This window comes from Dermacentor albipictus, chromosome 4, assembly GCF_038994185.2.
Source record: "Dermacentor albipictus isolate Rhodes 1998 colony chromosome 4, USDA_Dalb.pri_finalv2, whole genome shotgun sequence".
NCBI classification, from domain to species: Eukaryota; Metazoa; Arthropoda; class Arachnida; order Ixodida; family Ixodidae; genus Dermacentor; species Dermacentor albipictus.
The window spans coordinates 92,425,733-92,439,644 of record NC_091824.1 but is presented as its reverse complement, the minus strand read 5'-3'; the positions used below and the strand labels follow the sequence as shown (position 1 = coordinate 92,439,644).

General features: G+C 42.1%; 1 protein-coding gene across 7 annotated transcripts in view; it reads right to left on the bottom strand.

Annotated features, from left to right (window-relative positions):
* The window catches only part of LOC135897561 (microtubule-associated protein futsch-like), a 42,354-nt gene that overhangs the window by 27,610 nt on the left and 832 nt on the right, over positions 1-13,912 (bottom strand). The window contains exons 1-4 of one of the 7 annotated variants that reach the window (XR_010563082.2): positions 13,646-13,730; positions 11,137-11,211; positions 6,092-6,325; positions 3,079-3,249 (exon numbers count right to left, since the gene is read on the bottom strand). Coding sequence is in view for 1 of the 7 variants with exons in the window: in XM_065426217.1 (XP_065282289.1) it covers positions 6,092-6,164; positions 11,137-11,211; positions 13,646-13,690 (193 nt within the window). In the remaining 6 variants the exon portion in view is untranslated. The other 6 variants (XM_065426219.1, XM_065426221.1, XM_065426217.1 and 3 more) reach the window with 6 other exon arrangements.

The window sequence follows — 13,912 nt, the reverse complement described above, 5'->3', positions numbered from 1 at the left end:
TGATTGCCAGAATTGGAGGCATGCTACCTTTTTCTTGCTAAAAAGTGGGTGTGTGTCTGGTTTAGGGACGTCTTATAACTGTGATAAATACTTCGAAATTAATCAACTGTATAAATGTTTTGGTGTTTTGTCTGCTTGATTAATGCGACCCGCTGGATAATTCGACTCATTCGCTGCTACCGCCAGGGCTGAATTAACATAAGTCACCTGTATTCTTTCACTGAACCTGCTTGCTCTATTGCAAGTGGTATGGTGCATAACCGTTACAACAAAGCAATCAGCATTAAAAAATAGCAGTGGCTTAGCTCGGTTATGCCAGGACATACGTAGCGTGAGCTACGTATGTCATGGTCGGGCACGTCACTCAGCCTCCTGGCGACGTCGCTTTGCTAGACATTCCTCCCTTTGCTCAGGTGTCTCCGCAGCACGTTTAGCCTTCTTCTGTTCATTCTTCCTAAGCTCAACCGCTAACTGCCAGGCAACTACTTCGGGATCCGATGAGTTAAGCTTCTCCACTCTTCTGCGCCGCTGAGCAGCAATTTTGCTCTCCTTCTCTATGGCTATACCACACTGGCAAACGCCCCGCTATATGTATACCCCCACGGATACCTCTGCGCATGCGCACAAAATGAGAGGCGCTATCAAGTGGCTCCGGTGCAGCGTCAGACTGGGCTACTGTGCAACGGAGGCGCACAGCTGGGCACATGCCGGCGCCAGTGTGTCTGCCGCAGCTATGACGTCACTCCTCCGGAATGGGCAGACTGGAGAGGTGCGCGCGGCAGCGGCGGCTTCGGTGCGCATGCGCAGCATGGCTCTCCAGGAGCCACGCGAAACTGCTCAACCTCGGCCAGTGTGGCTCACACTACAAAATTCTTTTGGAGGTCCAAAGGGCTTCGTAATAAAGGTCATTTGACTACAGGAAAATCTACAACTTCAGACTGACGTCAAAGACACCATGATTTGAGTGTGCATTATAAAAAAAAGAAAAAGGAGGGCAGAGGTGCCCTCTGGACTTAATTTACTCTGCTAACGGTGAACTTTATATCTGCCAATTAATTGCAAAATGGAGTTGTGAAGGAACAATCTACCAGGCTAAAGTCATGTACGGTTTCTCTTTAGCATCGCTTTGAATAACATTATACAACACGGTGCTAAAATCTACCGATGACATTAAAGGAATATTAAAGACCTAAGGCAGGAGATCACAGGAAAAACTGTGCAAACACATCTTGGAGTACAGATCGAAATTGGGCAATTTAAGCTTTTTTTATGAGAGTTGATTTACTACAAAAACTTAATGCAGCATGAACCCATGTTTCAGTCCTTATTGTAAAGGTAATTTATTAAACCAAACATGTAGCAACCTAAGAAATCAGTTTGTATCATTACATTCACGTCCAACCAGAAAGTGACCCTAAGTTACACATATTGACATACAGGACAAAAATAAAATGACTACACTAACAGAATAAAAACTTGCATGAGAGCTAGCTGAAAGCATGTGCATAACAATCACCTATCGCTGTGGTGCCATGTAATAACATCCAATACTGTACTTCCCACTGTCTGAAGAGAACTCATATTAATGTTTCTTTCCAATCACCTTTCTCAAGCCCTGATCTATGGCAAACATTTTTTTATCTCTATATGCATTGTCAGCACCATTTCCAAGATTTATCAGCAATCTAGCCAAGCCTGAAATTAATCTACTTGCCAAGCTTGCACCAGTGACAAGCTACTAAAGTTAATAAGACCCTTACTGACAGTACCCAATTTACTCTTGGCATGATGCAAGTGTTGGAAATATTCTCTTTATGTACTATGCATATCTACTACTTAATAAAAATCACACTGCTCTAGTTGTACTTATAATATTACACTTAGGTTCCACATGTTATGAGCTTCAGGATGCTCTTGTATTCCAAACAAATCTTGTTCGCAGGTAGGGTTGTGCAAAGTCAGAAATTTGAAAATCAAGGTGGACCGAAATTTTTGGAAATGAAACTGGCTTCCTCTAATACAGATAGCTTGGAATATGTTTTTTGTTTGCATTTCTCTTGCAAATGCAGGGCACCTTTCAAGGCAAACTTTTGAACAGACCCAATTTCAAGGTTTCATCATGTTAGTACCAGAACGAAGTTTACCATATATTTGTCCATTGATAAAATGTAGCAGAAAGAAGATGAGTGGTAAATGACTAAACAAAACTAGATTTTCTTAATACAAGCAAGTAATGCTGCTCCCACGTTAAAAGAGTATTGACACAATATTTCTTTATTTTTTTAAAATTAAATGGAGGTCCTAGACTTTGCAACCCTAGAAAATATACTGGTAAGTTTCAGAGCACCCTAAATAATTTAACTTAGTTGCTTTTCTAGTTTCGGTTTAGTTTGCCAATAGGTGAATGTGTCGCGACGTCATGACGCAGAAGGCAGCCACGTGAGAGAAGGACATTGAGATGTTTTGACACCTGCTGCAGCTTGCTCAGTCCTGTGCTATGCTGGGCCTTACAAAGCAGCATAGGAGGTGACAAACTGAGCTGACGCAAGTGCCAAAACATTGTTGCGATGTCCTGCTCCCACATGACCACCTTCTGCGTCATGACGTCACGACACAGTCACCCTCCCGGGAAATGAAGCCGAAACTGGCTGTAGAAAAGCTATTACCCTTGAATTATTTTGAGCACTCCGAGGTTTGCCAGTATCTTATTTTCTCTAGGGTTTCGAAGGTCCCGAACCTTCTTTTAATGCAAGAGATGAAGTGTTCAAAACATATCAGTGCTCCTGGTCAAACAGGCAGCTTGTATATGTACTGATAAATTAACAGTCACCGCAAGTATTCATTACAAAAAAAGGCTTCACACAATTGTCAACAGGCATGCAGAAAATTTGGGATTCACTGCATACTAGCACACATTAAAATATCATACTGACAGGCTCCACAATTAATCTTTTGCAAAACATCAATCACATGAAAAATTCAAAGTATTTAATGACAATTTCTAGAACCACATACAAACCAAATCTCTACTCTATTCACACACACATGCTGAGCAACAAAGTCAAGCTAACAACTCACCTTCCCAAAGGAACCCGTGATGAACATTCTTTCCAGCATATCCATGAAAGCAGCTGCCGAGATGACACCCACCAGGAGACCAGCAGCACCTCACGCGCATGGCATCAGTTGCTCAAGTTGGCTCAAGTCGGCACCCACCAGCTTCCAGCTTTAGGTGCATGCACCACACTACTGCGATGCCACCACGGTGCAACGACATCCTCCAGTCAATCCCGAAACTGCAGGCCCAGTTCATCTCGGCCCAATACAACAGCTTCCAAAGAGCGGCCGATACGAGTAAAGAACCAAGTTTTCAGCACCAACATGCTTTGGTTTCACTATGGCAGAGCTTTACGAAATGCTTCACAGGAAATTTGAGAACTACATTCCGGTTTCTTTTGGAGTTGATTTACATAAATAACGCAGCAGCACCGAAACTACGTGACACTACTCGACATTCAACCAACCCAAACTGACAGCAAAGGCATGTCCGATTCCATTCAAGCAAGCTGTGCAATATATCATTAGCTCTTTAGAATAGCATGGAGAACAATAGTAAGCTCAGTACAAGCACTGCTCTCCAGCATAATAAAGTAAAAATGTTTAAGCATAGCCATGACATCAGTTACGAATAGATGCCAAATGATACTCTGTGATGACTGACCATAATCAAAACCACAGGCTGGCATGCAAACAATTTTATCAAGTATTGTGCTCGCATGAAACAGTGGCATGCTGTTTGCACATTTACATACACAACATACCAACATGCAGTGACCACTAACTAGCACATGCAATTACAAATTGAAACTGCACCTAAATAAGAAATTTGTCTTAACTACCTAAGGCAGTGCAAAAGACGTGTAAAATACGAATGGTATTCCATGGTTCCGAGATGTGAGGATTTTGGGTGGAGGCAGGCAACAAATGGCACATGAGACTTTGGAGGCTTTTTACATTAGAAAAGCTGGTCAGAGTTGTGTCAGTGACACATCTGTTTTTCTGTACGAGGCCGAGCAGAAATTTCTTTCACGCTTACTCAGATAATATATTTTTTTACCTGAATCTACTTGATGCCTTGTATGTGTGTGCATGCGCTCGGGTCTGGGAGGGCTATATACGTAGGATGCTTTTACGCTCATTCAACAGTCAAGTAAGCACCCATGCTGTTTCCTTCCTTGTTTGTGTGGTCTTGGCGCAAAACTAGTTTGTTGTATAAAATACTAAGTGCCCAAATAAAATGTTATTAAGTCGAAATGGGCACTTTAGGTACTTCAAAAGCAGCCCGAGGAATGCGCACACCGACATACAAACTATCATATTGAAAAGAAAGCATTGCTTTGAATTAATACTGAAAAGAAAGCATTGCTTTGAATTAAAGCAAGTAAGTGTATTGTTTGCATAAATATATTTTACGAGGAACACAATGCAGTTTTTGCAAACTGCTTGATTGCCACTTCAAATTGCTTGATGTGCATGCCCAGACACTTTTCATGCACGACACAGCTCATAGGAACTTACAAGCTCTAGGTTGCAATATACTGAACTTCAAACAAACTTGTTGGGAGCTATGTATATATAAAAAAAGAAGGTTTGAATATTTAAGAAAAGTTAGTTTGGGTCACATGCAAAAAATAAAAATGTGTCAAAAAATTAAGTGTGTCTGACACAGTGCCTAAAAATGCCTATGGGCCTACAATGTTGATACAAAAACCTGGATAAATAAATGCCAACAGCCAACATTATTTTCCTAACTACGTGCCCAAACCTAATTGTCCCAGCTGCAATATTTGTGTTATTGATTATTATGGACACTAAAAGACCAAACACCAAACATAAAGGTTGTAATGCAGCATACCAAGAGATACTGTGGCCACACATACACACACAAACACATTTATGGATCTTGCACAAGCTTGGATCAGTTAGCTGATCAATGAATTCTCTAGGTGGGAGATTGCACAAATTGATAAATGTTAGGAGTAACTCGCTTGAAACAAGGAAGTGACCATGACCACTGCTTAAGGCCTTTGCTCCTCCTAAAGGCTTATTTGATAAATGGTGAGCATAGGAACACATCAGAAATATAAAAAAAGATCAATGCATTTTTTTTGTAGTACTTCCCTTGCAGACTGCCTAACTGTAGACTGATGGGATTCCTGATAATATAAGAAAACTGGTTCAGATAAATTCAACCACATTAGTGGGAAGCAACAGTACATTTCACTCCAACCTTCAAGCTCATATACAATATGTGCCTTTAGGTTTCTAAATGCTTAAATGTGGGCAAGACAATGATCACATGCCATGTCCAAAAATGCATCAACAGACCTCTGCAGCTTTGATTGCTTGGTTTAGCTAGGCAGACATGAAAAGCTGCTAAGATTCATGCTTTTTGGAGAGTTCGGCTCTGGCATTCTTTTCAAGCATTCTTCTTCTTCCAACCTACAAGGCACTTCATATTGCCATATACACTTGAGTAATAGCTGCAGCTGCAACATTGCACAAAAAGTTCCTTCTCAAATATTTTCAAATTATGAGCTTGTAATAAGTGATGCAGCAGGCCAAGCTTAGCTGTGTCACTCTGTTAGTCATACATTTCAAGTTTCATATAACAAGATCACCGCAGAAGAAAAATTATGTATAGCAAATTTGGCAAGTTGGCAACGGTTCACAACTATAAACTAGCATCACGCTACCACATACTTGAATAAACATTTTCAGCATCTGCACACTTTCAAGTAAATCACTAGATTCTCTCATCTATATTACTCGTTTATGACTGCCTTGCTCAGTGTGGCATGTACTTCTTTACCTTCATTAAAGAAAGTAATATGATGCACCTTCACGAAGGGAGTAGTCATCAAGTGCTTGTGAGGAGGGTATTTCTCATTGTGAGAATTCCCAAGTTTTTTTACTGACGTCTGAGCCCATGCGTCCTACACAAAGTGCTGAAGAAGGTATGAGGTTTTTACGCGAGTCAATACGACACCATAACACAAAAGGGAGGAGGAAGTAGTGACAAGAATCCAACCTTGCTCATTCTTGCCCAGGCCCTGTCCGGATTTCCAGCCATGTCGCAGCAGCAGCTGGTAGCCGAGATTGTCCTAGGAGGTGCAACCCCGCAGGAGGAGAGAAAGGAGGGAGGTGCCAAGTAGAACCAACACGAACAAGCGCCCCCAGCAAGTAGTCCCGTACGCCGAGGCAGCGGCCACCCGCAGAGACAGCAGTGGCGGCCCTCTACCTCATGCCCGGCACCACTAGCGTGCTTGGTTGGGCAACAAGGAGCACACACGACACACACACGCTCACTGTCAGTTCCCAAGAGATGCCCACCTCCCTTCCCATTCACAGCTCTCATGGCAACCGGAATCAGTTCTACGGAAATCCGCATGGTGAAAGTAGATTGATGAAAGGGAGAAGTTGGCAACCACCTGAAAGTTGGCTGAAGCTACAAAAGAAGTCCAATGGACTTCTAAGACAAAAACTGGGCATTTGGAAAAAGAAAAAAAAAAGTGTGTCATCCCAGTCTTAAAACCAATCTTGGCAGCATTGCCCTTCCAGTTCAGTCAATTCATGATTCTTTTTTTCACATGGATGCCAACTCTCACCACAAATCCGCCTCAAACTTGCAAACTCGTTTGTTTCAGCGCTTCAACTTGTGCCCTCATGCTGCAAACCTCTAGCCTTCTTGCTAACTCAGTAAAGCAACTGCCCTTGGAAGGATACTAGTGCCAGGTAATATGTACACTTGGACTAACACGAATTTTACTTCACTGTGAAGCCTTACGAGGAACATGCGTGGGTTTGCCTTGTAAGCTTCATACTACTTTTGGGTGGATGCAACATCTTTATTAACAGCTCTTACAGCACTGAAAGTTGCCAGATCCCAAGAATACATTTCAAAAGCATCAGAAAAGATATCCAGGGGCATGAATATACAAAAGCCAGCGCACGGATGGAGCAAGAGAATGAGATGAGTGCCCATTCTGCATGTAGAGGCCAAGTGAAACACTGAAACACCGACAGACACACTTCCAAAGCTAAACAGTTCAATTTAGTACAATTGAAATGGAAGGTAAAATGTTCCTTTGGGAAATTTCTTCTGTTAGAGGACATTCTCGTACAAATGTGGTGCTAACCCTGCAGGAGGATGCATAGATGTTTGCCAAATCATTTGCCATTGCACTGCTTATACCAGCCTGTCTGAAAGTGTGTCATAAAAAGAAAGGGGAAGCATAAGGCTATGCAAGTAAATGGATTCCTTGTCAGGAGATGACCAGGAAGTCAATGGAAGAGTACTCTCAGTTTGTAGCGCTCCCGGTGACCAGTGACAGAAGGTTTAAATGGGACTCAACTCCTTGTGCAACCTTGCTTTGAATGACAAAGCATGAAAGACACCACAGCGAGCCACAATGTGAATAAGCATCAAGTCATTCAAAAAACTAATACAGTAATCTAAAGCGCACATAACTATTACAAAGCCACAAATAGTTTCCCACTGAATGAGACGTATGATGATGCTTTCAAAGCTAAGCTAAAACAAAAATTACAAATTTAAATGCTGGTCTTTTACATGCCAGAACCATGATCTGGTTATGAGGCACGCCGTAGTGGGAGGCTCCGTATTAATTTTGGTCACCTGGGGTTCTTTAACGTGCCCCAAGGCACAGGTGAGCCCACTCGTACAGTCCTACTTATAATAAATGCTTGCTTATTGCTTGAAGACAATGTCATCATTAGAATTTGTATCAAGACAATGACAGACTGAACACACTCCCACCTCCCACATGTGGTACAGCAGCTTTCCTTTTCGTGCCTGCATTCTCCCTCAACAGGGGACATGCAAAATGCTGAAACATCGCTGCTCTACACATGCTCTTAGACCCAACCAGTATGGCAGACCTTGTGCCCTTCCTTTTTTCTTTCTTCCTCTCTTTTGCACACAACCCTCAGCTTTGACAGCCCTGCGGGCACGCAGTTGTCCATCTCAATAAGCAAATGCTAGACGTGCAAGGAAGTGTGCTTATGGAATCTGTGGCACTTACACACTTTATTTGCCAATTAGCACACTGCACATAGCTGCACAAGACTGACATTACTTCTCTACTATGCATGGAGGTGATAAAAACGACAAATTGCACAGCCATGTCATAAATGTTTCCTATCTTCCCATGTCTTTCCCATTTTCAAATCCCCTGGTTTAGGTAGTGTGATGAGCTTTAGCATAAGTGAGACTGTAAAATGCTTTGTCCTCAGTGCTGTGTGTGGAACAACATGCAGGAGAGACTGCTGCGCCACATTCTTCATTGCCTAACAAAGAAAAGCGAAGGATACCTTAACAATGAGTGCCATAGCAAGCTAGCTACTGCCCTATAGATGCCAGGTATGCTGACTGACTTAGGAAATAAAGATGAAACAATGGTTTTGTGAAAATAACATTCACTGCTGCACTTAGCTGAAGACGCATGATTGCTTATGATGTCCCAAAAGCAACGGGTCTACAGTGGAGCCTTGGTATACATACACTCCTTTGATGTAAGCAAATATGAAACCGTAGTTTATAGGTCTGCATTAAACCTTTAAGGATGGAAAACGAGCTCAGCTCATCGAGCGCAATATTGCAAAAAAGATGAACAAGACCAGCTCAACCAGCACTATTTTTCTTTTTCATGCAGGCCTGAAGACAATTTGGGCTGCTGTGTTATTTTGCCCTTTTTCCAGGTGGAGCACATTTATTTTGTGCTTTTCATAAATAAAATCACATGGCGCAATGTTGAAAAGTGAAGTTGGGAGCATAAATATTACGTGCAGTGAAACCCACTTTCATATTACAGTGTAAATTTTTTCGCCTAGTAAACTGCACCTTACTGACAGAAATATTTTGCATGGTCTTGCAGTATATAACCATCAGAATCTTTCACATGAAACAAAAAAAAAAGATCACTTTTTGCAAGTTCTTAATTTTTTTTTCCATCCTTAAAGAGTTAAAGTTTGCCTAAGTGGTACACCAATTTTACAAAATAAAACTGCCCCAATTTTCAATCATGTTTGCAATGTTCACTTAGTGCAAATACTTAAATTAACCTAATAAATTCCATGTGATGGTCAGGTCCATTGTAAGTGGGCTCAAGTGCAGCTCTTCTATTGCAGCTTCAAAGAATGTGCAAGCTCACAGAGAAGCTTTCAGAAACCGAGTGCCATGAATGAACCAGGAGAAAATTCTCACAGGCTAAGAATACTGCCAGAGACAAGGGTCTGCATTAATAAGGGAGGCCTCTGCCATTCACTTCCCAATTTGAGACTGCATCATACCTGCCAATCCGTGAGGAGTCTGCTGCAATCATTTTTCTTTCAAGTTTGCACTGAGCACACCTCTTGCGGGATACATAGGCATATTAATAATGATTGATTACCCCCTAGATGCAGCACACTAGCAACAGAAAAGACTGATAAGCAACACATTGTTTTCAGATCACAACTTTTTCAGGGAGTTTGCCATTGTTTTTTTCGCCAGCTTCAAAAAATTGTTGGAATAAAACTTGCTTGAAGAAGCTTCCCTTCTCATATATGGTGCCTTGTGCTGCCACGGAAAGGTCGTGCAGGTACTATTGAAATAGCTTTCTTGGGTGCAATTTTTTCTATCTTGTGTCACCCCATTATTTAGCACCATAAAAGTTGTTTCGCAAACAGAACCTACTTTTCGTAAAACTTGCTGCAACATTCGCACCATAGCAAAACGAACCCAAATTTGTAAACTTTACAAAGAATATGGGACAGTTGGCAGGTATGCTGTAAGCCCAGGAAGTTTGCTCAAGTTGCAATGAATTAAATGTTATTTTAGTGCCATCTATGTTATAAAGTCTTCTGCGAAAATCTTCCCATCGCACATGGCTTGTACTGTACTGCCTGCGTCACGTGTTCAAGACTATTTAAACGAGCTGCTCGAACACCTTTGTTTATTTTACCAGTGAACAAGGCTCCCATGCGGGAGCCAAAATGTCTTTTCTTTTAAATTTTACTTTGGTCGGCGCAGTGCCCCGGGTTTTTGTCTACCTTTAAACCACCCACTTAAACTGCGTGTTTGAATTTGTCTATTCTCTTAAAACTGTCTACACTTCTTTGGTGGAAGAAAAAAAGCCAATTATTAGTGCAGGTAACTTATTCCTTTTCTCAAACTGTTAATTTCATGGTGTTTATGCATGTTGGAGAAATGTAACCTATCTGCTACCCATCTTTTGTTTTAACTTCCTTTGCAACTTGGAAAGCCCCAGCTTGTGGTAAAATCAACCCTATTTAGTAAGTCTATTTTACGAACATATATTAAATTGGTCCCTTTAATAAAATTTGGCTTTCGAGAAGATGATCATGTGTAGACGGCCAGAGAAATGCAGCTTGCCACAGGGGTGCATGAAGGAAATACTGAAACCATTTTGCTGCAAAAGATGAGTGCTAGCAGATACCATCAGGATTTGCAATCCAAGTAGGCCAGAAGGCAAGAAAAAAAACAAAAACATTAAAGCTGGTAAAGAACTTTCTTTAGGTCAAACTGATGAGATTGGTTAATGCCAATATTAACACACATGTGCCCTAAACACAGAACACTGCAAGGAGTGTGGGTAAAAATTTGGAGGTTGTACAACCTATGTAAGAACAAACAGATCAATATAGCACCCTGAAAAACTAGGCCTGACTGTGTCCTTTCATTTATGTACAGTGGTGGCCAAGTCAGTTGCAAAGACTTATACACCTCAACCCACAGTATCGCCTCAGTAGAAGCTTAGCCAAGTTAAAACTAATGCACACAAGACTATTTGTCATTGTAAATGCACAAAAATTGCTGCAAAACACCCAAGAACAGATGGCACCATCTCAGAAAGACATGGCATCGCTTCTTACAAGTAACTGCACAAGAATCGGGTAATTTATACTTAGCCATGTAAACAACTGGGCCACGAGTTCCAATTAGCCACTCAAGCAAGATGGCTTATGCTTGTAAGCATAAGCAAGCATAAGTTTTGATTATTACTAATTAGTTTTGTAAAACCGGACACTAAACCCAAAGAACTAGCTTTTTACCTGTGTAATTGGCTCAGCAAGAGAAGACTGCTCAAGCTCGATGAGGTTGTCATCATAAACATCAACTCCTTTACCCTGAAAAGGAAAAAGAAAAAAATGCAGTTCTTTATGTTACTAGAATCAGTGGCATCTAACATGGTGCTTCTTTTAAATCACGGCCATACTTATTGCTTGCAGTGCACCTTCAAGCATATTTTACAGCTTTATTGAACATATCAGTGACCTTGGTGAGCCTTTCACGCACAGTGACACATATAGAATGCAGGAATAAGTCTCCTTCAAAGGGAACATGTATACTTGCACAAAGGGATCAGTAACCACTAAGTAGATAATCTCCCTCTCTTTCCTTATCCTTTTACCCACCCTGCCCTCTCCATAAAAACCTTCACCCAGCTGAGGGAGCTCTTATTGCATCAAATATGAGTAGTCGGTCCGTGAAGGGATCTGTCGGTCCTTTCAGACTTCTCTGGTATATCACCACAGTGGCACACCCACACGTAAAAGCAGAAAGAGGGGTTGTCAGCGATGAGGTACTTTGCTCACAAGGTGAGCTTTCTTGTTCTTGGCCGTTTGTATGTGTGCTCATTGTTGCTGAACAGCTAGGGCCGTGCTGGTAGCATTGTAAGAGGATAAATGGCAGATGAATTGGGCTTTTTTGGTAGGAGGCTTTGCTGGATTCTTGACTTCTTGCTGACTTTAGATATGCATCTTGACAATTTCCAAGTAATTTAGCATTCACCTGTGGCTGTTTGCCCTTAAAACTTGCAGTGAGATCATTTTTCGAAGCCTATGCAGCAGTGACCTAGTCGTAGAACATCTGCCTTGCATGCAGGAGGTACTGGGTTCAAATCCTGGTGCCACCAAAAACCAACAGGCTTTCCTAATGGGTAGAGACGTCTTCTAGCCTGGTGCTTCGCTACTTGTGGAGGTCCCCACTTAATAGGTGCACTGGGACGCCACATGGGGAATTTATGGGGTGAGAGCAACCAAAACCACCTTTTCCTGTGTTTTGTGAACACAGGATTTGATGGGATTTGCAATTTGCCATGCTCCTTCGTCAGGACCATTCACCCCCAAGAAAGTTGAGTTTCAGGACGCAGTTCTATGGTTCACCTAGCAGAAGTATTCACATTAAAAAAATCAAACCAAATGTTGACCAAAATGGTATTAGCGAAGGGGGTAGATGCTTCAGATTCCACACAGAAGCCTAAATGTCTACCCCCTTTTACACTATTTTGGAAGGCATTCTGCGTATGTTTTTTCTAATGAAACTAATTCCCAGCTAGACGAAATATCGTCTAATTATTGATTCCTAGTAAAAGTATATCCCCAGTTCCACGGGGCACTTCCAACCGCGATCTAGCCCGATCAACAGGATCGAATAATTCGATAGCGATTGGCCCCCTTCCGTAGCTTGTGCAAATGACCCAATCTATACCGAGAAATTCGATCGCGATCGGGATCGATCGCAAGAATAGAAGACCACTTTTACCTATGGTGCGGGAATCAACAACGCGAATTCGGCATGCCAAATGGATTAGCGTTGTCACATCATTGTGCAGGACTCTCGTAACTTAAGCGTAACTTGTATCGCGAAACGAAAGCGGAACTGCGAGCACAAAGATCATCGGAAGAGAGGACTCGAGGATTGTCGATGCTAGTCTGTGTTAGGCCGACTAAAAACTCGCTTTATCGAGTTCTGAGAACATACATGACATCGTTTTCTTTTTTTTTTCGTCTATGCCGATCGAACCACAGAAGCATCGTTGACAAATGCGCTATGATGCCAACTAGACAAGAGATATACTATGTGATCCACCGAGCCAGTGATAATTTTTTTTTTTTAAGTTGTCAGGGTAATAAACAGACGGATGTGGCCACCGTAACTTTCACGAGGGCAACACTAAAGGACTCGGGCACCTGTCGACACATACCAAATAGTCCAACGAAACACAGCACAAAATAAACAGGCCACGATATTTGTTGTGAAGCAAACGATCTCGGTCTAGCAAAACACCGTACCGTACGTTACACTATCACATGGGCACTGAAAATAGAGCAGCTTAAACAGCCACACAGGAAGACAGTGTGCAGATGTCGAGACGGCCTCGAAACAGGTTACAAACGTGCTGATGTGCAAGTGACTGATTTCACTGTCATTTGACACGTCTGTAACACTACTACTGTAATACTACTGGCACGGCGTCCAAAACGCGCTACAGCACCTGCGCAGATGCAGGGCGTCGGTGGGCAATGTCTAAACGTCAACAGCAAAATAAGAAGCAGTACGAAACAACAACACAAAGAAAGCACGCTTAACGAACTTAAACATGGCTCAACAAATCACCAATGAGTTCTTATTGATTGCAAAAGCTCGATTCCCTGCTGTTATCACTCAGCCCGAGGACCCTTAGGCCTAGACCACACAGATATTCAGGGTTTTAAAACGATCGCCGAATAACACCGCAGCGGCGAGCAAATCTCGTTATAGAATGATAAATTCAGATACCTGATAATCTCGAACCTCATGAAACCGAGAAAACCTCTCCGCCATTTGCTTACATTAAGCTTCGATACACAAGTGCACAGGGATCACAACACTACCACCGAAAACATTCGGAACAAAATCCGGACACCGCATCAACAGAGTTGCCAGGCGGCAGTACTCACGCCGTCAAACCTATGTTACCCAGCGGCGTGTGACCACCGCTGACGTACCGCTGACCGACTAGCGTGAAACATGACATATGCGTTTATAGCTGTGAAATTACTTTGC